This window comes from Medicago sativa, chromosome 8 (assembly GCF_051527215.1).
Source record: "Medicago sativa cultivar Bolivia chromosome 8, Bolivia_mono, whole genome shotgun sequence".
Lineage (NCBI taxonomy): Eukaryota > Viridiplantae > Streptophyta > Magnoliopsida > Fabales > Fabaceae > Medicago > Medicago sativa.
This window is the reverse complement of record NC_140756.1, coordinates 89825654-89851132: the sequence shown is the minus strand read 5'-3', so window position 1 is coordinate 89851132 and position 25479 is coordinate 89825654. Positions and strand designations below refer to the sequence as shown.

Below are 25479 nucleotides of genomic sequence, written 5' to 3'. Positions count from 1 at the left end.
TCAAAAAAAAAATTAATTATCAAGGTATAAGATAGTGTAAGTTTTTGTAATAAAAGAGAAGATAACGTAACTTATCTAAAATATCTTCAATTTGACTAAAATGAACCCTGGTGAACCTTTTTCTCTCGACAGTAGATGCCTAATCTGTTCTTATGGTTATTTGTTGAATTATAGTAGTACAACAAATAGCAAATTCTAGTCAAATCTCCTACTCTTTTACTTAATGAAAAAAACAAAAAAAATTAAAGTTAAACTCATGTTTCATCTTATATTTGAAATTCCGGCTGTGATAATCTACTATAATCTTTGTTCAAATTGCAGCCTCAAAACACATTTTATTCAATGAAATTGAAGTAGATTCATAAATTTTGATCAATAAGAAAACGGTGTTAAAAAAGGGCTTGATAAAAGTCATAGATTCTGTCTTATTCTTCACCGTCAAGGCTCCACACTGAATACGTCCATCTCACGGAACGGGCCCACAAGGTCATTGTAGGTCCAACCCAAACAAGCAACAAAGAAAAAAGTGTTCTCAATCATCATCCAATCAAATTTGTTTTATAATGGTGGCTACATCTTCCTTCATTTAATTCAGAGACATGTTGGCTGAAAAGTGTATCATCTCATCCAATCAAACTTGTTTTAGAAAAAGTCTTACTACTAAAAGTAAAAGATACATTGAATAACAGTTGCCACTTCTTTCAAAAGGCAAGTGGGAGCTAGAGGGATTAATTAGAGGGACCGTTGGGTTGGGTGCATGTGTTAGCAGTTAGCACATTTCACACTTAGGTCGTAGCTGTTTGATGTTTCAGTATTTGCACTGCATTATTACTTACTAGTCACGTCACATTGTATTTATTTTTGAACCGGATCCATTTGCAACTTATCCATCCATACTCATTTTCATTTCATTTCATTTCCTCAAGTCAAGACTTTAAAACTAGATAATTATCCATTTGACTATCAAATTAATTATCATTTGTCAACATATTATTTTGGTCCGAGCGGATCTGGACTCAAATCCCTTATACAAGTTTCGGATTCAAGCTTTGTGGATGAAAAAACTTGATTGGAAGGAGAGACTCTACTAAACATGGTTAGTCAAATTTTAAAGTGGAGATTAATGATTCATAAAATCGGTAAGCATTTTGCACCAATAATATAGTTGCTGCAAATATAATTTTAATTATCATTAGTCAACTGATTTCATTTCCAAAAAAGGGCTTTTAAATTATAATCAATTGTCAACCCCCACTTGTCTAATGTGCACAAAAATTAACACACACTTACATGCATATAATACCCACCTACACATCTCTATTATTCACTACATCTCTTCCATTTTTTTTTCATTTAGCATCTACACAAATTGAGAAGCAGAGTGAGAGAGATATGGGTGCTTGTTATTCTTGCAACACATCCTCTATATTAAAAAATAATATCAGAGTGATTCATCTCAATGGTTTTGTGGAAGATTTTGATCAACCAATTTCAGCAAGCCAAGTTATTGGAAATCCACCAAACTACTTTGTCTGTACCTCAGTTCAGCTTCTTTCCTCATCCTACAATCCATTGAAAGGAGATAGTCAACTCCAACCTGGTCAACTATATTTCATGCTACCATACTCAATACTTGAAGATGGTTTTTCACCTGTTGATTTGGCTTGCTTAGCTAAGAGACTCACTGCAAAATCCAAAACCAAGCAGCCATGTGATTACAATAAGTCTCCAACAGCTATTCCTTTACCGAACCAAACAATTCCTTGGAGTTCTCCTTCAAGGAGTCCTTGTAGAGTTAGTGCGCAAGAGAAAATTGGTATGAGTGGTGGAAGAAGCCCTTGTAGAATGCAATCTTGGAAACCTATCTTGGATACTATTAAAGAGAAGCCATTCAACAGAAGAAGTGAATCAGATTTGCAAGAAAAAATTATTAATATTTAGTAGACGTGTATGTGTGCAGTATTGATTATAAGAATATATTTTAGAATTGCTTTGGTATCTGATTTTCATAAAGCTGTATATATTTTTTTATATGCCTAAAGCTGTGTTTACCATTGTCATTGCTCATCAAGGACATAATAATTTCATATGCAAAATCATATTACAAAATTTGGAAGTGAGGTATGCTTTTACCTAGATCATTGTTTGTGTTTGGATCTCTTATCGGAAGGCCACACACCGTGCAACAGCTGTACGACCGTTGGATCAAAGTTAAAAACAAAATACAACGGCTATTCAGCCATAGCTACATCGAATCCAAGGCAATTTTTCCCATGCAATTTTTTTGTCGTGGCTTTAAATTGAGATCTGCAACCGCAATTGCGATCATAATATAAAAGTTTTTGACACAATTTCGGTCACAAACCGATTGCTTTTTTCCATATTTTGCTGCAAGATAAAAATTCACTGTGTGACCACAACTGCAACTTTAACTGCGTGGTACCTTTGTTATGGTTATGCTTGTGAAGTCTTTAAATGAAGTCTTCATTTAATTTAGAGACATGTTGGCATAAAAAAGTACTCCATTCGATCTCATATGAAAGAAAAAAAACATACTCTATCAAATTTTATGTTTGAAAGTGCTTTGAAATATATTGAAACATTGAAATATAAATAGTTCTAGTAGATTTAATTTAAGAGTAAATTTGGAATAGTGATGTTAAATATAATAATTATAGTAAAATTGTGCTTATATTTAATAGCATGAGAATCTTTTTTTTATTTTTTTACTTATATATGAGACGGAAAGTAACTCCTCATTCGTTTAAACTTGTTTTAAAAAAAGTCTTATTTAAAGATACATTGAATAAACGAGAAATACTTATTTAAACACGAACTATGATACATTGAATAAAGAAGAAATGCTTATTTCAAAAGGCACAAGTGGAAAGCCCCATTATTTGCATTTTGTTTGTTTATGGTAGCAGCACAAAGTTGTTGGTACTCCTTATTGACTTGAGAAATGATATTTTGACAACCACTTTTTGACAATTTTTTGACAACTTTCTCTCTCATACTCACATGATGTTGTTATTCTCTCTCTTCCTTTTTCTCTCTCAATTGTTTTTGACCAATAAGAAATGAGAAAAACAAGGTTGTCAACAAAGTTGTCATCAAATGGATGTAAAAATATCACTACTCTATTGACTTGATTAGGGGTTGCATGTGTTGCACTTTTCATCACTGTTAGGTGTCATGCGTCAGCATTTGAAATACTACTAGTAAGGTGTATTTTCCAAGCAAAACCATTTGCAAGTTATCCATTCATTTTAATTTCATTTCATAAAGACTTTAAAACCAGATAATCCATCCATTTGACTATCAAATTAATTATCATTTGTCAACTGACTTAATTTCCAAAAAAGTTTTTTAAAACCCCCCACATGTTACCACCAAAAAAAAAAAAAAAAACCCCCCCCCATGTCAATTTGGTTATCAAATTACTCTATCAATTGTCAAACCCCACTTGTTCTGATCTAATGTGCAAAAACTCACACTCACATGCATATAATACGTATCTACAATTCTACATATCTCTTTTATTCACTACATCTATTTCATTTAGCAGAGGAAGAGAGATATGGGAGCCTTATTCTTGCCACACATCTTCTATATTCAAAAATAATATAACTATAAGAATGCATTTTAGGATGTTTTGGAATTGCTTTTGTATCTGATTTTTCTTCAACTGTTCTATGATGTAGAAGAGAGTTTCTCCCTCTAAGTCTAACCGTCCTTACGCCTTATTGCATAAATATTTTTCTCCTTGTTGAGCTAAATGCAAAGTTTTTGAAAATTTCAGACTGACGTAAATTTTCCATATTTAGTCGCAGCTAATTGCATGTTTATTTCTGACTTTACCATCCATAGCCTATATTGGTCCATTTGACCAAAATAAAACCGTTACTATTTCATATGTCCAAATACACTGTGAACTCCATAGTATTTTAATAAAAAATGTGGATTAAACTAGTTTAGGTGAAAGAACTAATGCACTTGATTTGCTTTAGAAAAATTGAGAGAGCAAAATCACACATAGATAAAAATAAAAAATAAAAAAAGTTAATATTTAGCTTTTGCACCAATTGGTTTGGTTGCTTGACTTATCATATTAATTATTGTAAACAAGAAGTAGTCATCACACGTAAACAATCTCGATCATTAATTTGATATCAAAACGATTCAGATCCAGATAAATAATTATAGGGTGGCAATAGGAGCATCTGGGACCCACTTTTGAATTGGTGAACAGTTCCAGCCATCTTCATTGCTATGAGTCACTATAAAATGTTTAGGAACCCAAATTTCCCCTTTTGACTCTCTTTCTCTAAGGAGAATCCTCTGAGTTTCCTCCAGAGTGTTCTTTGCCTCTCTTGCTTTTCCCCAATCGTTGCTTATGATGGCTTGGCTTAACTCACCCCAAACAAGAGCAGATTCTGTTGGCGACACACTCTAAAACAATACATCAGGGTCAGAATCTCATATCAAATAACTCAACAAGACATCCATGCATGAACATTTTCATTTTCACATTAAAAAAATGAAAAAGGATATAAAGGATCACCTAAAAACATGTTTTGGTATTGAGCTACATATGCATGAAACATATAAAAATCAAACTGCTTTTTATTTATTACCTCTAGATCCTTAACAAAAGGAGTATGGAGCCCAGAAAACACTTCTTTTGCATCATATATCACTCTTACTTCTGCATTAGTTGCATTCTTTAATGTTACAGCCCTGCAGCATTATTTTATATGATTAGGATTTAGGAACCAGGGCCGTCCCTGAGAATTCGGAGGCTCGGCTCTGGGAATGAAAAGAGACCAGTGATAAAATCAAAACGTATTTTTTTTAAAAGAGCAATGCTCTATTTATATTTTTTAAAAGATAAATACAACGTGCCGTATATATGCGGTACACCCATAGGTGAAAATAATTACCGTATACATGAGGAATCCCCACCTAACACCAAAAGCAAGAGGAAAATTAAACCTGCACAAAACAATCAAAAGCCATGCGCTGTTTGCACCCCCTTTATTGCAGGATAGTATACTACTGGATAGTATACTACTGGGTACAATTTTTTTTTTGGAGGCCCATCCTTGAGGGAGGCCCAGCTAGGTTGAGCTGTTTGCACCCCCTCAAGGCCGGCCCTGTTAGGAACATAACATCTAATTACGTAAATAATATATAGGTTAACATTAACTGTCATTTTTTCCTATTTAGCACATTTCATATTGAAGACGCATCTGGTATCCGACATTGATAGGACAGTGACACATATGGTTACATTCAATCACTTCTATTTTATAATTAAAACTATTATTGATGTCTATATATATGTCAGTGTCATATCAAGTGTCCATACGGCCGTCAGTGCTTGATATATATGCTTTAAGATCAAAGATAGACAAATAAAACTTAGAGTGAGATTGAGATAGATATATACCTATCCCAATGACCGTCAATGTTATAAAGAACATTCTTTGTTAATGAATCAAAGATCTTCCCTTTTATCCGTCTTCGATTTCCCGACCCAAATCCAAAGAAAGATTGTCTAGTGTAGCTCAATTCTGCTACCAGGCCTGTTTCTAGGCACCGGATAGTGACATTGCCAACCCAATCAATACCAGGAATTGGAAGAAATCTGAATAAGAAATTTGGACAATTCATTTCATATGTCTCTCCATGATTATGGAGGTGCAGTTGTCGTTTACCATGCATGTCAACTTCTACCCCTGTACCTGCATTTATAATTTGTTTTATTATTATTGATTTTGAGGATGGAAAAGTTTTGGAAGAGCATATATAATACTATAGTAATATATTTTAGAAGTATAAATTGATTTTATTCTATATAAGATATGAATGTGCTGAAGTTTTGTTTACCAACAAACTTTGGAAGTGGAGAGTGGCACGCTATAATTTCTATGTTTTCCATCTGATCAGTGGCATGGAATGCAGATACCTGAGGATGGTGTGAAACCTGCACAAATTTAACTGTCTTTAAAAATAAAAAGAGTTTATGCAGATTTGTGCCAACACTATTGAGTGGACATGAGTACTCTGGCTTGCTATGAAGCCCGGATACGGGTACGATACATACGGGGATGCGGATATTCGATTCTTTTTAATTTAGGATACGATACAACTAGGATACGTTAACAAAAATTTTATAATAAAACTTACATATATGTAAAATGCTTGAAGAAAATAAACATTGATTACTCTTCATAATTATGTTATTATAAAAGTCACAATTTTTAAAAAATAATACATGTGATCAAAATTAAAACAAAGTAAAATTTTCTTATAAACCATATTATATTTGCACATGTTGGGATATCTAATGTTGATTAGTTGAATCACCTCTCTCGTTACCTTCATCCACAAGAATTATAATTTTAAGTGGTTCATCGAGAAACAATTCTATTGATCCATATCTAAAATTGAATCATATACATCTCTACTAATTTTACAACATTGTCTCATTTTTTTTACCCTTCATCTTTTTCTAGGATACGTATATGTAAAGTATCTTAGAAATATCTTTGCGTATCTGTGGAGTATAACATAAGTATCTGATAAAATATTTTTTAAAAATTAAAATTAATTTCGATACTTCATGGGTATCCGACTATCTGTGGAATATCGGTATCTGATACGGGTACGTCTCCGTCTTGGAGTATCCGGACTTCATAGCAGTGGCTTGTGACACCACTGTTGAGTGGATTTCCTCATATCAAAGATAATAAGTAAAAGAAAATAAAAATAAAAATAAAAATAAAAATAAAAAATAGACTAGACCCATATGTGACTATTACCCTGACGCCATGGTCGTATAAACAAATTAATTAAGCCCTTCAAAGCATAAGCATTTATCGTAGGATCTTCCTAACAAGTTTCCTTAAGATATTAGTTAAAGATTAAAAAATGGAAATAGTTTACAAGTTTTATGTAGAAAAAGTTACTTTTAAACTTTAATTTCAATGTCAATATCATTCCTAAGAAAAAAATTTCTTTTTAAACTTTTTAACAAGTTAGCGTTTCCCTTTATTGTATAAGTGGTAGGGTATACGTGCATCACCTACAATGTTGATACATCTTAAACATTTAAATTTAAAGTGATAATGGAAATGACCAAAATAAATAACGGCAAAATACATAAAGGATAATATACATTTTTTTAGTTATGAGACCCTTTAAAACAGTTGGCATGAATCTCCGAGTGCGCTTTTTTCAAGATTTTAGGTTCAATTTTATGGTGTCGATTTTGGTTGGTGCGCGTCCATACAGAGTTTTGGTCTAACTTTAAATGGAGCCCCATAAATTGGTTGTGGAATTGGTTCCCTCGAATTAATCGGTTATTGGATCGAATACCAAGTTTTAAACAAAATACAAATAAACAACTAAGTTAAAAGACCGGGTGACAAAAAAATTTGTGGTCCCACTTGGAACACGAACAATGGGAAAAGGAAACATACCTGTTCGAGCAAGACGTTAAGGTTCCCTTTAGAAACATGGTGGGTTTCACCAAGAATGGGATTGTAGGGAGCAAATCCAAATTTCTGTGGTCGTGTAGTAGAAATGCTCCATGCTACTACTGATATAAGTCTATCTAATGCTGTTTTGCCATTGTTGATGTTGTTTAGCAAGTCTACTCCTGTGGCTGTGGAATAGACACATTCACCATACCATTGAAGCTGTGACTTAGGCATGTTGAAGGTAGGTGGTAGCTGTGGAATATACACATACATGCACATTCAAATTCAACAAACAAAATAAATTCATTTTTAATTGGTCAATAAAAATATATGGATTAGGAATTGCATATTAGAATCCGCACACTATATGCTGAGAAGTGAAGAATTGCGGGTTTGAAGTCACGTCCCATCCCAGCAGATCAAATGTAAATTTCATAGGAGCTATATATATATATATATATATATATATGTAAATACTTGCCTTGAAGCGTGACAGATCAGATCCTAACCGAACATTCTTGAAGAGACTTAGTACTTGCTGTAATGTATTTGGAGCTTTATAATTCCCATCAGAATCCGATGATTTGTTGTTGTCTATTGTTGCGAGTGGTTTTGTGAGCACAATGTTTTTCTCCTGCATTACAAATACACAAATAAGATTTTACAAGAAGTGTTCCGGTTAGTTTAGATTTTTCACAATTCAAATCCAAATAAATACATTATGAGATATACATTGGATTTCATTTTGAAAGTTGACCAAAAGAAGGTATGGCTGATGAAATAAAATTCAAGATGGATCGGAGAGCCAGAAAGATATATTGTATATATGAACGTACCATTTATAAACAAGGTAGGTGGCTAGTTGAATATGAATGATCAGTGCGTATTGATGGGATAACCTTATCCTTACTTACTTCTCTTTCCTCGCAAACTTAAGAACACAAAACCTGCAAGCATTTAGAACTTTATATATTGCCATAGCATAATTGTAACAAACCTATATAGTTTTAAAATTAAGTGTGTACGCTCCCTTAGAGTCTACACTTCCATAACAAATTAATTTTGATATAACAAACTATATATAAATTGACAATAAATTTATTTCGTAACAAACTACTATATTTTAAGGGACTATGTTTTGTTAAGAACTGTATTTGTTACGGTTAATTTGACATTAGTTTGTTAATAAATTTTGTTACAAACTAATCTTTATCTTTATTCTATAAAACACTTTCATTCATAATTAATCTTTTATTAACTTGTTTCATAAAATTTGTTTTGAACGAAAAAATCCATGAAAGACAACCATCACAAATTTTGTAAAGTCTAATTAATTTGAAACAATTTCAAAATTATACATGCTATTGGTGTAACAAACAATTCATCCGATATTTTTTTTTGAACATTTTCAATTAACTATGAATTAAAATAAAATTCAACATCATGGCTAGATTTTTTGATGTAACATCATGGCTATTGAATTCAAATAGTTTAAATGAAGGAAAATAGGTAATGAAAAAGTCATTTCAAACTCATGTATTTGAAGTCTATTTTCTTTATTTATAGTATCGATAATATTTTCAATATTAAAAATAGATTAATTCCTTAAAAAAAATTAATTTTGAATACTGTCATCTATTAATCTCTATAAAAACACTATTTCAACAAAAGTAAATGGTTTTTTCTTTAAAAAAATATTGAAAAGTTTCTCGATTTTTTTTCTTCAATTCCCCCCCCCCCCCCCCCCCCCCCCCCCTCCAAATTTTTTTTTACCAAACCAAAATGAAATATATATTAACAACTAATAGAAATTCCTCTAACACAAGGTGTATCAGAGACTACATAAAGTTTATAAAATTACAAATCAAACAAAAGCAGTATCAACTAATGCCCAAACAAACTGACGGATCTTGCCGCCACAAATGATAGCCAAAAGGAAAGTCAACATACATTACCTTCAGCCACTAAAAATAAATCAATTGTACTTTACCTAACAATTGCATAATTGACCTTTCTTTTAAGGTAAATGTTAACTTGTGCCCTCAAGGGCACATGTTAAGGATTTTATTATAGAAATATACGTATTAAAAGTCGTGGTATCAACTTCTTAAAAGTTAAATTATCATGTTTTCCAATGCAAAATTTCTCATTTTGGGTTCCTTAACATGTGCCCTTAGGGCACAAGTTAACATGACCCTTCTTTTAAGGGTTTTGTTAACAAGTGCCTTAAGAGCATTGTTTAAGGAACACACAAAACGAAATTATGTCTTGAAAATACAAATCAAACACATATTAAAGTTTGTACAATTTCCAACGCAAAAGTTGTTATTTTTATATGCTTAAACAATACCCTTAAAGCACTTATTAGCATTTTCCTTCTTTTAATTTAAACAACCCATTATTTCTTTTTGTTCACAAGTAGGGATCGGAATAGGCCAGACCGGCCTACAGAGGCCTACGGCCTAGCCTACGATAGGTCAGGCCAGGCCAGACTTTTTTCTTAAATAGAGAAGACTTAGGCTTTTTTAGAAGCCTATTTAACTTAAAAGGCCAGGCCATAGACCATTCAAAAAGCCTTTTAGGCCTATTGGGCCGACCTATTTAAGTAAATTTAATAATATTATTTATTATTAATATTATATTTTATACTATAAATAAAAATAAAATTTTGTCAACCTTTACAAAAATTTAAGCTTGTTAGTATACATTAATTTTTTGTATATTTAAATGTATTATTATAAACTAGAATTGAAATATGAAACAATATATAGTTAAATTCTTTAAAAACTTATGTTGATTATCAAAAGAGAGTTTAATCTAATTGTTCGTTAGCCAATTTAAACTTCGATCAGATTGCTTATTTAAAGATGTTCATATGAAATAGGTTTTTAAACAAGCTAGCAAGTCATATCAGACTTTTAGAAGGTCAGGCTCAGGCCTAAAAAGTAAGCCTATGACAGGCCGCAGGCCAGGCTTAGGCCTAAAAAAAATTGGCAGACCAGACTTAAGTCTTGCAAAGCCTAGCCCGACCTAACCTATTCTCATCCCTATTCACAAGACCCACCCCGATGTAACCAAAGTAATTGCAGAAAATTTTGGCAAAGCACGAGAACATATGTAGAGAAACTCTCACAATTTAAGCTCATCGTTTTTTGAAACGTTTTTTTAACACTGTTTTGAGTAAAGATATTATGGGACGGTTGAGAGTTATGATGAGAACATATAATTTTGACAGTTGAGAGTTGGTGTTATTGTCACTTGTCGCATTAATTCATTTAGTACAAGTATATATATGTGGTGTTATTGTACAATTATTAATCCTCTTAGAAAAGAGAAATGATATTTTAACAACCATTTTTAAACAACTTTTGTGACAACTTTCTCTCATACTCACATTATATTTTTATTCTCTCTCTCCCTTTTTCTCTCTCTATTGTTAGAGAAATGATATTTTGACAACCACTTTTTGACAACTTTTGGACAACTTTCTCTCTCATACTCACATGATGTTGTTATCCTCTCTCTTCCTTTTTCTCTCTCTCCATTGTTTTTGACCAATAAGAAATGAGAAAAACAAGGTTGTCAACAAAGTTGTCATCAAATGGATGTCAAAATATCATTACTCCTATTGTTATTGTCCAATAAGAAGAGAGAGAAAAAGGTTGTCATTAAAGTTGTTTGATTTTGGTTGTCAAAATATCACTCCTCCTTAGAAAAAGTATACTTGTCGGTACAATAATTAAGCTTTCAAATTATTTTTCTCCCTTTCAAAATTGCTCATTCTTTCAATTCAGTTAAAGTTAACCTTCGTTCGGTATTTTTCAGTTAGAGTTAACTCATGTTAGCACTTTTAAGATCGGTCCAATCAATTTTTAAGTCGGTTCAACCAATCTTAAAAGTGACAAGGAGAGTTAACTTTAGTTAAAAAATATCGAATGGAAGTTAACTCTAGCTGAATTAAGGGAATGGACAATTTTAAAAAGGAGAAGAGCAATTTTCTTAAGCTTTTGACCGTTCGTTACGTAATAGTAAGTCGATACAAGTATATAGTATGTGGTGATCCTCTCAAACAAGGTTGGCCCAACAAATTTAGAGGTCTAAAATAATTTTTATTGTGTGGCCTTTTATTTAGAATAAAAAAAATTACGTAAATTTTATCAAAATAAACATAAGAATTTTAGATTTGTTGTAGCCAAGAAGAATTGAATCCTGGACAAACAAAATACGAGACCTTCACTCTTACCAACTTAATTTTAAAAACATTTATTCATAAATTTTCATATTATAATATATTCATAAATAAATTAAACTATTTTAAGGTCTTTTTTCAACCTAAAATTTTAAGACAACAACTGTCGTTTCAATTACATGACCCTTGAGCCGGCCCTGCTCTCAAGAAGTATACTAGTTTAGAGACCCGGCGTTGCCCGGGTTAGATATTAAATAAGTTTTATAAGTTTGTGTGCGTGTCAGTATATTAGATTGAATTTATTTAAATTTACAATTATAATAATATCATAAAAATAAATATAAATGATGAGATGAATGTCCAATGCAAGAATAAAAAGTGTAACAAAATCAATAATGAATTAGTCCAAGTGGTAAGAGTTTTGGGTCCCTTTAAACATGTGGTCATGAGTTTGTTTCGTGGCCCATGCGTATGAGAGAGAAAAATCGATTGAAAAGGAAGAAAGTGGTTGAAATATATATATATATATATATATATATATATATATATATATATATATATATATCAAAGTATATGTATGAGAAATAATAAAAGTGGTGTTTGGCAAACCTGAAGAAGGAAAAAAGTTAGAAGAAAAGAAGGTTTGGGGATTCTGTTAGTGCTCAAAATATGTAAGTATGTGATTAACGAAAATTTATTTATTTATTGTTAACATTTGCATTAGAATATGCTGCTAAAAGATAACATAATAACTAATCGAACCTTTTTTTATCAAAAAAAAAACTAATCGAACCTTTTTTTCCCTCAAACATAAAAACTAATTGAATGATATAGTGCTAAAAGATTAGTAATAACTAATTGAAGCTTCTTTTCAAAAAAACAAATAAACAAATTGGAGTCTTTTAATCATAAAATAAAATCGTATATGTAAACTTTGTTGAAAGTATTATGTGTAGTTTGTTGAGATATTTCCGCTACATAAAATATTAGAAATTCAATAAAAATTTAAAGAAAATATTGAGTATGTAAGATCAAAATGTTGTTGAGATATTTATGTTAAATAAAATAGGGTTAATTAAGTTTTTAGTCCTATATATATTCACAATTTTGTTTTTAGTCCCTATAAAATAAAATCAAACTTTTTAGTACCTGTGACATTTTCCTTAAGCATTTTAGGGACCAAAAATGTTGATGGAAATTTTTTATAGGGACTAAAAATACTAATGAAAAAATTTTATAGGGACTAAAGATGATGATGATGGAAAATTTTATAAGGACTAAAAAGTGTGATTTTATTTTATAGGGACTAAAAACAAAATTTTAAATATTTACAGGGACCATTTACTTAATTAACCCAATAAAATATTGATTTTTAAAAATAAAAAAATAATAAAAATATTGAGAATGAATGTGGAAGTGACACGTGGCATAGAAAACCTTACTTTATATATATACTATTGATTGATTGATGTGTAGTTTGTTGAGATATTTCTGCTACATAAAATATTAGAAATTCAATAACAATTAAAAAAAATACTGAGTGCATAAGATCAAATGTTTGTTGAGATATTTATGTTAAATAAAATATTGGTTTTTAAAAATAGAAAAAATAATAAAAATATTGAGAATTGAGAATGAATGTGGAAGTGACACGTGACATAAAAAACCTTACTTTATATATATACTATTGATTGATTGATTGATATCAGATCCTGAAATATTATTATTAAAATCAAAACACTACTGATTAATAATATTAAAACGAAAAGGACCTGAAAAAATAGTATAGGTAATAATAGTATATGTGATTAATAATATTAAAACGCTACTGTTGAAACGAAAAGGAAAAAAAGTAGTATAGGTGTTAGTTCAAGGACTTGAAACAGAAATAGTAGTACAGGTGTTAGTTCAAGGACCTGAAACTCGTAGGTGTTTGTAATGGATGCCAGCAACAATAGTTCAAGGACCTGAAGAAAAAAAAAAATCGGTAAACTCACTCGTAGGTGTTAGTTCCCTCTCATATTATATATAAAAAGAAAAATCTAAGCATAAGTAAAAGAAACAATAGTATAGGTGTTTGTCAAACCTGAAGAAAGAAAAATCTTAGATCAAAAAAAGGTTTGAGTTTGAGTTTCTGCTCAATATGTGTTTGCGCGATTAAAAAATTCTCCTTTATTTATAGTTAAAAAAAACAAATCGAAGCCTTTTTTTCCTCAATGAAAAAAACTAATTGAAACTTCTTTTCCTAAAAAAAAAAAAGAAAGAAAAAAATAAAGGAAGATTTAATGGATAATATTGAAAGTATTATATATAGTTTGTTGAGATATTTTGGCTACACAAAATATTATAAATTAAATATAAAATTAAATAAAATATTTAGTGGATAAGATCAAAAGTTTGCTGAGATCTTTATGTCAAATAAGATATAAAATATAGAAAAAAATATAAAAATATTGAGAATAAACGTGGAAGCGACACGTGGCATAAAAAACCTTACTTTATATATATACTATTGATACGGTGATAATTAATTCTCAAGACTTGCATTTCCTTCATATCTAATAATAGATATTTTCTAGGTAAGGAGTGAATATGTATTTTATTGTTTAATATAGAAAAGTTATACTCCCTCCGGTCCTATTTACAAGAGAAAGTTGACTTTTTAAATACATTGAATAATGTATGTATCTAGTCAAGAATCTAAACCAAATACATAAATTATTTAATGTATCTAAAAAGTAAATTGTCTCTTGTAAATAGGACCGGAGGGAGTATAGTTTTTTTAAAAGGGGAAAAAAATTGTATAGTTGTTATACAAAGGAAGGCAATTTATGCATTCTTTAAAAAGATAGTCATATTTTTTATAGATTTTTTTTTGACAAAAATAAAACGATATTCATTAATTCAAATTGATAAATTACATCGGATACAATAACATGTTCAACATTGCTAAAAACGTAAATGGTGAATCTGCGAACAAACTCACAACACCCAAGTTAATAGCATACAACGGCAAAATGCCAACAAACAATAAGATAAAACCTAAGTCATCAGAACATCCATGTTTTTGGATCTGCAACGTTGATGCCCATATCATTGATTGAATTTGTAATTGACTGAAGTTAATATTTCAATATGAAACAAACAAGCACCACAACAAGACACAAAATCAAACAACGCCTCACAAGACGACGAACAACATAACGCTGCACTCAGACAACGAAATCACTACAAAAAGAAAAAATTTGGTAAGAAAGGAAGAAAAAAAAGATACATAGGGTGATTCTTGATCAAAATAATGACTTAAAACCACTACTCCTCTCGATGAATGAAAGGAAAAAAGAGAACTTAAAGAAAAAATAGAGTTTCTTTTCCTGAAAAACTAGGGCGGGCAGTTAATTTGATAGTTGAATTTTTAGTGCGCAAAAAATAGAACTTGTTCAAACTAGCTTGCTGGGATAGAAGAGTATGTATTCAATCGCTATTGAAAAAAAATGTCCTCGTGAGCTTAGCTCAGTTGGTTGGGACAATGCATAAAATATGCAAGGTTTGGGGTTCAAACCCGGGCCACTACAAAAACAAATCGCTATTGAAAATAAAATAATTAAACTTTTAAACTTGAGTTAGATAGGACGGGTATGTATTTATCGTACACGTTTTAACCATGCTTGGAAGTTTAAACTTGAGTTAGATAGGACGGTGAAAATAAAATAATTAAACTTTTAAACTTGAGTTAGATAGGACAGGTAGGGGGCATATCTAGTGAGAATGCCTTTCTTTTATGAGAATGATAAGAATGAATCTCAACCGTTTGATTAAAATAGATGGTCTAGATTGAAAATATTATCTTAAACCTCTCCACATCTCATCCGAAATGTTCTCCTTCCCATTTCTGATCCATCTTCTTCTCCTTCTAGCACCGATTCATTTTTTTTCTTCTTCCGGATCTCAATTTAATACGGTCTTTACCATTTGTGTCCTCTCCATCGCCCCTATCTCTTTCGCCGTCTTACGCCGTCGAATTCACATCTGTCTCTGGTAGCCGACGCCGTCAAATCCTCCTCCGCCTCCGGCAGCCGCCGACCACCGGATTTCCCAGCTCTCTTTCCCTCTCACCAGATCTTTAATCGTTAACATGTTTTTTGTTTTCTTCTCCAACATTATTTTTTGGTTGTTGTCAGTTTTTGTCGATCTTTCAAAAAAAGTAAAATAAATTGGCATGGCTCTTCATGGTAACATATAATTCTGGACGTGAAATTGAACAAAAAACATAAGAAAAACACAAGCTTGAATTATGGTGAAGAATGAAGAAACAAGGGAGCTGGAACAGTAAACGATGGGAAGATTCAGGAGATTAAAAAAAATAGAAACAAAAAAGAAAGAGAAAATCAGGTACATGAGCCACCATATTAAATGTTTTAATCCAGACCATTTATTTTAATCCAACGGTGGTGATTCATTCTTATCATTCTCACATAAGATTGACATTCTCATATGATATGCCCTCAGGACAGGTATGTATTTATCGTACATGTTTTAACCATTAAACTTGAGTTAGATAGGACGGGTATGTATTTATCGTACACGTTTTAACCATGCTTGGAAGTTTAAACTTGAGTTAGATAGGACGGGTATGTATTTATCGTACACGTTTTAACCATGCTTGGAAGAAATTTATAGGTTTATTAGCCCCTTAGATATCTCTACAATTTGTGTTGGAGTAAATATCTAAGTTTATCCCCAATTTATTCAAAATAATTTGGACGGTCTCAAATTTTAAATCATCTTTGACTTTTCAAAACGTTAATCCTAACATAGTTAGCTTTGTTGATCTGACACGCTATGTATCATCTTTGACTTTTCAAAACGTTAATCCTAACATAGTTAGCTTTGTTGATCTGACACGCTATGTGACACTAAGATAAGAGGAGTGTTATTTGAACAACCAATTTGGTGACAACTTGTTTGACAACCATACTTTACAAAGGAAAAAGTGGTATTGGCACGAAAACCATAACAATAGAGAGATAAAGTAAAAAATAATGTGAGTATGAGAGAGAAAGTTGTTGCAAAGTTGTCACTAAATGGATGTTCAAATATCATTTCTCCTAAGATAACTGTCAAACTAACATAGGTTTTTAATATTTAGTCGCAGTTAATTTCATAAATAAATGATCAATCATGCATGTTTATTTTTGACTTAACCATCCAAAGCTCATGTTGGTCCATTTGACCAAAATAAAACTGTTACTTACTACATATATCCCCAAACACCGTGAACTCCAAGGTATTTTGATAAAAAAATGAGAATTAAAGTAGTTTAGGTGAAAAAAAGAGTACACTTGATTCGCTCTAAAAAAATTGATAGAGAACAAAATCACACATAGATGAAACTAAAAGTATCCTAATTGTTAATGTATCTCATAATTCAATTATACAGAATAAGTACAAAAGATAGATATGCTTCAGAAAATGCAAATATTTCACTTCAAAGTGTATAACCTTTCCAACTTGTTTTATACTCTCGTTTTTTTTTTCCAAGCAAAGGGATGTGGTTTGCAATGTGTGCCAGTGCGGTGCCTCATCTCATGTCCTAAAACAGCTTTCTTTTTACAGAAGTAACTTATCAGTTCAGCTATGATAATTTAGATGAGTCACACATGACCTAAAACAGCTTTCCATTTATAGAACACATGACTTTGGAGTTTATTTATTTATATTCTTAAGTAAATAAATAAATGTCAAAAATTATTAAAAGGACAAAAGAACATAAAAAGGAATTTAAATATGTATACTTTTATTTAGCTTTTGCACGAATTGGCATATTTCCTTGACAATCCAATATACTTATCATATTAACTATTGTAACAGAAACACTAGTCACACGAAGTAAACAATCTCAATCATTAATTTGAGATCAAACGGGTGAGACAACATCCACATAAATAATTATAGGGTGGCAATAGGGGCATTTGGGACCCACTTTTGAATTGGTGAACAGTTCCAGCCATCTTCTTTGCTATTAGTCACTATGAAGTGTTTAGGAACCCAAGTTTCTCCTTTTGACTCTCTTTCTCTAAGGAGAATCCTCTGAGTTTCCTCCACAGTGTTCTTTGCCTCTCTTGCTTTTCCCCAATTGTTGCTTATGATTGCTTGGCTTAACTCACCCCAAACAAGAGCTGATTCTGTTGGCCACACACTCTAAAACAATACAACAGAGTCAGAATCTCAAATCAACAAGACATCCATGCATGCACATTTAGGCTTTCACATTAAAAAAATGGAAAAGGATATATATGATCACCTTAATACATGCTTTGTTATTTATTATTACCTCTGGATCCTTAACAAAAGGAGTATGGAGCCCTGAAAGAACTTCTTTTGCATCATATATTACCCTTACTTCTGCATTATTAGCTGCATCCTTCAATGTTACGGTGCTGCAACATTATTTTATATGATTAGGAATTAGGAACATATATACCATCTAATTATCTAAATAATAGTAGTATATAATTAAACATTCATTTAATGTTTTCAATTAAGCAAAATAAGTAAAAGGTGTTTATGTTTTAAGATATATACCTGTCCCAGTGACCATCAACTTTATAAAGAACATTCTTTGTTGATGAATCAAAGATCTTCCCTTTTATGCGTCTTCGATTTTCCGACCCAAATCCAAAGAAAGATTGTCTAATGTAGCTCAATTCTGCCACCAGGCCTGTTTCTAGGCACCGGATAGTGACATTGCCAACCCAATCAATACCAGGAATTGGAAGAAATCTGAATAAGAAATTTGGACAATTCATTTCATATGTCTCTCCATGATTGTGGAGATGCAGTTTTCGTTTACCATGCATGTCAACTTCTACTCCAGTACCTACACATTTATATTTTTTGGTTTTACCAAGTTTGTTAACTACATACTCATTTTTAATTATGTAAAAGAATATTAAAAAAAAATACACGTTCACTTTTGAAACAATTGAGGCAATTTGTTTTATTTTATCACACAACATAACATATGAATATGGTGAAGTTTGTTTACCAACAAACTTTGGCAGTGGAGAGTGGCACAATATAATTTCTATGTTTCCCTTCTGATCAGTGGCATGTAAGGCAGATACCTGAGGATGGTGTGAAACCTGCAAAAATGTAGTTGTTTTTATAACATGAAAAGAGTTTATGCAGATTTGAGACTCTGAGAGAACGGGCTTGGCCATGTTTGTTTGAAAGAACAACTTAATTGATAAGCTTTTATGTATAAATTAATTCAAAAATGAAAAAGATAAAATTATTTATATGCGATGTAAGTCATAAGTACAGTTTCCATAACCTATATTAAAGAGTTTATGAAAATAAGAAAATAACTTAAAAACAACTATGCACAATGCACAAATTGTTTGTTTCTACAAGTTCTCTCAAATAGTACCACATGACGTGTTTATCTTGATAGATAAATTTAAGTAAATCAATCTAGCTACACGAGCTTTAAAGGAAGAACCATAAAATAATTTTGAGTAGTGATATATGTACAACTCTTTGATACAACTTCTATGACAACTTTGATTTTCTCTCATTTGATTGGTCAAAAATAATAGAGAGAAAAAAAAGGAAGAGAGAGAATAAAATCATAATGTTAATATGAAAGAGAAAGTTGTCAAAAAATTGTTAAAAAATGGTTGTACAAATATCATTTCTCAATAATTTTTAGTAGATGAATATGATTAAATTATTTTTCCATTCATTTTTTTTAAAGGGTCCACCATTTATTTTGAAGTGTCGGTTTTTTGAAATTTTGTTATTGCTTTTATAAATTGGTGTTTTCAAAGTTTTAAAAAGTATTCCTTCTGTCTTATATTAGATGTCTCATTTGAGCTCTACACGGTTATTAAAGAAATGATTACTAATGTTAATTTTAATGACAAAATATGTACTCATTTATCAAAAAAAATTAGTTAGTACGGTAGTTATATATGATTGAAATGCAATAAATAAGGGTATGCGGAAAAAAATGTTGTACTGAAATCGAAAAAGGGACAAATAATTTGAGACAATTTTTTTTATATAAAAAAAGACACTTAATATGAGATGCATGGAAAAAAGACACCTAACAAGTGCCGCTGCACTAGTTAGCATTTTCCATTATTGTTGTCCAAATTATCTAGGAATATTTATCGTAGAGAGAAAAATATGAAAAATTGCGTATGTTAAAAAATTGCATATAGTAGTTCTATCTCAAAATTCATGTATTCAAATTTTTAAAAGTATAAGAATTGTTCTTTTCAATGTATAATTTCTAAATTTCAGTTCATTAACATGTGCCCTTAGCAAGACTAATGAATAATATATTTTTTTTAAAGAAGACCAATAAATAATTAAGTGTTACAAATAAAAGACAAATTATTTCTTGAAAATAACAAAATTTATTATCTTTTTTAGTATATGTGTAAACAATTTAAAAGTAATGGAGGCAGCACTATTTAATGGAGTCTTATGTGAAATTTGACGGAGTCTTATGTGAAATTTTAATCGGTGGAAGAGTGTGCATTAAAAAAAAAGTGTTATTAACATTTAGCACAATAACTGAAAAGGTAAAATTGACAATAATATAATAATATATATTTTTAAATTAATTAAATTATATGTATGGTTATATGTGTGGCTAAATAATTTTCATTTAGAGTTGTGATGATAAAAGTATTAGTGTTTTTTATTTTGGATTGCGTAAACGTAAGACTTGCTCCTTCCACCATCCCACCAAACAATACCTGTTCAAGCAAGATATTAAGGTTTCCTTTGGAGACATGATGAGTTTCAGCAAGAATGGGATTGTAGGGAACAACTCCAAAACTTTGTGGTCGTGTAGTAGAAATGCTCCATGCAACTACCGATATAAATCTATCCAATGGTGTTTTCCCATTGTTGATGCTATTTATCAAGTCTACACCTGTGGAATATACACATTCACCATACCATTGAAGCTGTGATCTAGGCATGTTGAAGGTAGGTGGTAACTGTGGAATATACAAAATCATTTCCAATTGTTCAATTAAAAATATACAAATTGAGTTAATTTGATTGAAGTTAAATCAAAACTTGCCTTGAAGCGTGACAAATCAGATCCTAACTGCACATTCTTAAAGAGACTTAATACTTGCTGCAAAAAATTTGGTGCTTTATAATTCCCATTGGAATCCGATGATTGGTTGTGATCTATTGTGAATGGCTTTGTGAGTACAATGTTTGTTTCCTACACGACAAATACCCAAACAAGATAAATAGACATTTTATATAACAAAAAAAATTAGTATATATTAAGGGATGTATCCCCTTATGCATGCCATAAGAATTTCAAACTTAAGTCCAAATCACCCTTGAACATTTTGCTACGTTCATAGAAAAATTAAGCAATACACACTTTTAAATATTAATTCATTTATTTTAATATGTAAAATTATACTTATTAATTTTTTTTTTGAAACATATGAAAATTAAATAAATCTTAATACATAAAAATATAATCAAATTTATTTTAATTAATTATGTCTTAACAAAGTAAAAAACGATGGAAAAATAATAAAGAGGAATACAAAAATTATTTTTTGTTGGTATCATATCTGAAATGGTTTCAAATATCCTCATGTTTGAAAACATTAGTTTGGATTAAAAAAATTAAGAGATCTTTGTTCCCACCTCAATGATCAACTCCAATGCAAAAATAAAATAAAAGTAAAGGACAGAACTTAATCTTAAACAATTAGCATTGCAGTAGTCTGCTGATGCAGATGTTCTTATATACTTCTCTTATTCCATAAGAGCCTATTTAAGAATCAATAACAGCCTCCAACTTCATTAGTTTCATTAATTCAAGTGATAAGGAACTTGGATCCTCCGGCAAGGATTCGACCCATGACTATTGCGTATGAAGAAAATTAGTTGAAAGAAGAGAACACACCTTATATATCTCATATTTTTTGACGAAGATTGGTTTCACTTCATACCAATAAAATGGTAAAAAAAAAAACCTCGAAGTTCATCTTTCTATATTGATCTACGGATTTAAATAATCTAAAATAACTAAAATGTAAAATAAGAAAATCAAGAATTTTATTTTACCAAACTTATGAGTTATTATAATATAGCTACGATATCTACTTTTAATCTTAACCAATGATTCATTCACTTTATACTCTAAAGTAAATTTAGAGTTGCTCACTTTGTAAGCAGGTGAAAGAAAACTGAAGATGGACTGGAGAGACAGAAAGATGAGAATATGCACTTACCATATTTCTGAAACTCTAACTTTGTAAACAAGGTGAAGTAGCTGAACGTGAATCAGAGCTGATTTTATGAGTATTGATGTATAGATGGAAAAACCTTATCCTCACTCAGACTGTTATCTTTCCTCGCAAACTTAAGAACACAAAACCTGCCACAATTTAGAACACTTTATAATGTCATAATTATTATTTTTTATTAAATATGTTTTTCATCCCCACAAATTCTTAAAGTTCTGTTTTATTCTCTAAAAAAATAGAGAATCTATTGCTATTGCATGTTAAGGAAAGGGAATCTATCAATATATTAATGGTGTATGTTTCACTCTAGCCATAGCAATAAAAAAAAAATCTTATAAAAGGACATTGCAATAATTTTTTTATAGGACATTGCAATAATTTTGACGGTTGGGGTTGGTGTTATCTATTGATGCATGCTTATCGAATCACCGGCAGTGTTGGAGGGTTAAACGCAATAGGGTTATGCCAACAAGTGTTTTAGAAACATTTGTTAAGGATATTTAAAGTAGCATATTTGTATTGGATTAACAATTAACTTTTAAAATATTAAATTCATCATTTTTCACCATTTCTTAAATACAATATTTTTATATTTATCTTTTTAACCAATGTCATAAGAGCTTTAACCTTTCCTTTGTAAAAAAAATCATGTGTCAAATGAGAAAAGTTATATAATCACCGGATTTAAACGTAACAACTTAGTAACAACCAAATTTGATTAAAAAAAAACTTCATAACAACCACATAATAACCTCTCAAACAAAAAAAAAAAATGTCGATAGCTACTGTTTACTTTTTTTTTTAAGGAAACCACTGTTTGTAAGTATAAACTCAGATTTTAGTACATGTAAAAATATTTTTCTAGTTTTGATCCTTAAAAATATAAAATCTTTTATTTTGATATCAAAAGCAACATATCAGATGTTTGGAAGGACTAAAACAAATAAAAAAAACCAAAAATTACAACAACTAAAACCAAAATGCTTAATATTTAGAGGATTATTTGCATATTTATTATATATTTTATTTTAGTTAAATAGTCTGGCAGACTATTTGCATATTTAAGATTTGTTTCCTGCACGTTTTGTGCGTGCTAATCTTTAATGAAAAATTTCTTTTTGTTTTTAAAAAAGACAACCACGTAATGACATCCACACATAAGATAGATTCATCTCTCTTTCACACACAACCTTATTTAAGTTAGGGTGTGGATAAAAGTAGCTTTCCCCACTTAATACTATAAGAACATCAACGGACCCGTCCTGCCAATAACAGTCCAACACGACACATCCCATCCCATCACATACGAAAATTGATGTTCACACTTTACATAAGCCGAAAAGACATACGTAAAAGACGTAAATATTCCGGCGACAGCTAACTACTGATGTAATAAATCGACGGAAGTTAACTATCGAGGTTTGCCGATGCTATGTTATAAGAACAGGTAGGAATTTCCAAAATTTCATTGTTGCGGTTTTGAGCTCTATAGGATTTTTCTCCAAGCTTGAGTCATTCAACGCCAATTACAAACACAAAATCAAGTAAGTGCTTATTATCCTATTGCATTGGCTTTTTTTGATTGAATTGTTAGATTTTTTGGATAAATTGTCACATAGTTAGGTTTTGTTGATTTTTGATTTTATGATGTTAGGTGTTTATGATTTGATTGAATTGTTAGATGTTGATTAGAGTAGAATTGATTGAATTGTGGTAGAAATTGTTAGGAATTGTGTGAAATTGTTAGGAATTTGTGGTAGAATTTTTAGGGTTAGAGTAAGTTTTGATCCAATGTTTGCATTGTGTAGATATGTCTCCGAAACAGGGCGATGTTGCTCAATTAAAAAAAAAGGGTGAGAAGAAGAAAGCAAAATCGATTGTGACATGGCACAAAATCGATTGCGATGGTTCCGTACATAAATCAATTCGAAGGTGCCGATGTACAATCAATTCAGGCTGAGGAGGAGCGGAAGGACTTGTTACTCTAGTCCTCAACCAAAAGCAGGTGCCCAGGGACTGTCGAGGACAACCCAATTGACTTAAGCCACGAGAGAGATGATTAAATGTAACGTCTTGTAATGTCTTGATTTGTTCGATGTTTTTTATGTTTTTTGATTTGCCGCGCATTTTGGTACATTTTGGTATTAAATAAATTCGAATATAGTTGTGTATTGAATAAATTTGAATAAATGCGTGTATTGGATAAATTATAATAAAGTTGGGTATTGAATTAATTCGAATAAAGTGGCACAAGTACACAAAATCAATTAAAAAAATACACAATTTTATTTAGTTTTAATTTCATTTACATTACAATACATTCTCCCTAAATATATGTGGTATCATCATGATGTCCATTGTTTCCATCGTTGAAACGTACTTGAGCTTTGAACAAATTGTCCATTGTTTCAGATCTACACCATAAGAAATTAAACAATCATTGGAAAAACTCATTCAAACATTTCATCAAACACTTGAGTGCAAATTATCATAACTATAACATAAACTTGTAAACATCTTAACAAAATTAATCAACTTACATCTACTCTAAAAATGAATCATAATATCTTCCTTGTAAATCTACTATGAAACTAAAATTATAAAAAAAAAAAAAAGAAAAACAACAAAATTTAAATCAACCTAAAACTAAAATTATATATAAAAAAACAATAGCACTATGATAACTTACTTGTGATTTTGTTGAATAAATTTGGATGAATTTTGAAAAAATGAGAGGTTGGGTGATTTTGGGTGATTTTGAGGGAGATTGATAGTTGATAATGGATAAGAGATAATGGATGAGTGAGTTCTGCCTGAAACTTGCATCAGGATCACAGTGGCAGTTAACTGCCGATGGATGCCGCGACAGTTAACTACCGTCGATTAGTTCCTTCGGTAGTTAAGTGTTGAAGGATATTTTGATCATTTTATGGTGTTTTTTTAGCCTTAAGACAGGTGTGAACAACAATTTTCATCACATGCACTTAACAGTAACACTCATTTGTATGAACTGCATTAACTCCAATTTGAAGAGAAAAAATGTCACATGTCAATTGTCATAGCATCCTCCATTCATTTGCATTACGTCCAAGTGTCCAACTTTGTCACGACTCAATTTCATATCATAACCAAAGCATAGGCTATACACTGAATCAATATAACCGTGATTTTTGCAAAATTTATCAACTTTTGAACATTATTTCAAATAAAATTGAAAATAAAAGAGGAAAAACGCATATTTGAATTCCATAAAAGTTCAGCAAAAAAAATGAGATTTTCTAACTTTTGAACGTATACACTGACTCAACTTTTGGGCAGGGCCGGACCCTGGGGGGTGCAAGCAGCGCTATAGCACCAGGCCTCCCCAAGGTATGGGCCTCCAAAAAATATTTACAGCCTAGTACCCCCCACTAACATACCAGTTCCTATGCTGTTGTAGCATGCTTTGCTGTTGCTGTTTCGGTATTTTGGGAGGGATTTTGTTTATTTTTCTTTTGGTGTA

General features: G+C 30.9%; 3 protein-coding genes across 4 annotated transcripts; 1 reads left to right on the top strand and 2 right to left on the bottom strand.

Annotated features, from left to right (window-relative positions):
- Nucleotides 1–1258: 1258 nt before the first annotated feature.
- LOC146903076 (uncharacterized) lies at nt 1259–2053 on the top strand. The gene has a single exon (XM_085737301.1). The coding sequence runs from the start codon at nt 1291–1293 to the stop codon at nt 1939–1941; it is 651 nt and encodes a 216-aa protein (XP_085593427.1). The 5' UTR covers nt 1259–1290; the 3' UTR covers nt 1942–2053.
- A 1989-nt stretch (nt 2054–4042) lies between these two features.
- Nucleotides 4043–8581, bottom strand: LOC146903075 (oxysterol-binding protein-related protein 4C-like). Of its 2 annotated transcripts, none has more exons than XM_085735309.1 (7): nt 8324–8581; nt 7969–8121; nt 7488–7739; nt 5893–5989; nt 5453–5747; nt 4638–4740; nt 4043–4452 (listed from the first exon to the last, which is right to left on the bottom strand). In XM_085735309.1, the coding sequence occupies exons 1-7, from the start codon at nt 8324–8326 to the stop codon at nt 4201–4203; spliced, it is 1155 nt and encodes a 384-aa protein (XP_085591435.1). In that variant the 5' UTR covers nt 8327–8581; the 3' UTR covers nt 4043–4200. The 2 variants fall into 2 exon arrangements, with proteins under 2 accessions (XP_085591435.1, XP_085591434.1); XM_085735308.1 differs by lacking the exon at nt 8324–8581 and adding an exon at nt 8220–8317.
- An 8865-nt stretch (nt 8582–17446) lies between these two features.
- LOC146903074 (oxysterol-binding protein-related protein 4C-like) lies at nt 17447–22103 on the bottom strand. The gene is made up of 7 exons (XM_085732969.1): nt 21963–22103; nt 20780–20929; nt 20448–20693; nt 18725–18821; nt 18262–18556; nt 18011–18116; nt 17447–17877 (listed from the first exon to the last, which is right to left on the bottom strand). Exons 1-7 carry the CDS (start codon nt 21963–21965, stop codon nt 17626–17628), a joined length of 1149 nt encoding a protein of 382 aa, XP_085589095.1. The 5' UTR covers nt 21966–22103; the 3' UTR covers nt 17447–17625.
- Between the last annotated feature and the right edge of the window lie 3376 nt (nt 22104–25479).

Bases quoted from the DNA above. Each gene is read 5' to 3' on its own strand.
- LOC146903076 (XM_085737301.1), top strand. From the start codon at position 1,291: ATGCATATAATACCCACCTACACATCTCTATTATTCACTACATCTCTT.
- LOC146903074 (XM_085732969.1), bottom strand. The intron at 18,822-20,447 runs GTATTGTTTGGT...ACATTTTTGCAG, and splicing joins TTAATATCTTGCTTGAACAG to GTTTCACACCATCCTCAGGT. The intron at 17,878-18,010 runs GTAATAATAAAT...GTATTGTTTTAG, and splicing joins CTTTTGTTAAGGATCCAGAG to AGTGTGTGGCCAACAGAATC.
- LOC146903075 (XM_085735308.1), bottom strand. The intron at 7,740-7,968 runs GCAAGTATTTAC...TATATTCCACAG, and splicing joins CTGATCTGTCACGCTTCAAG to CTACCACCTACCTTCAACAT. The intron at 4,453-4,637 runs GTAATAAATAAA...GTATTGTTTTAG, and splicing joins CTTTTGTTAAGGATCTAGAG to AGTGTGTCGCCAACAGAATC.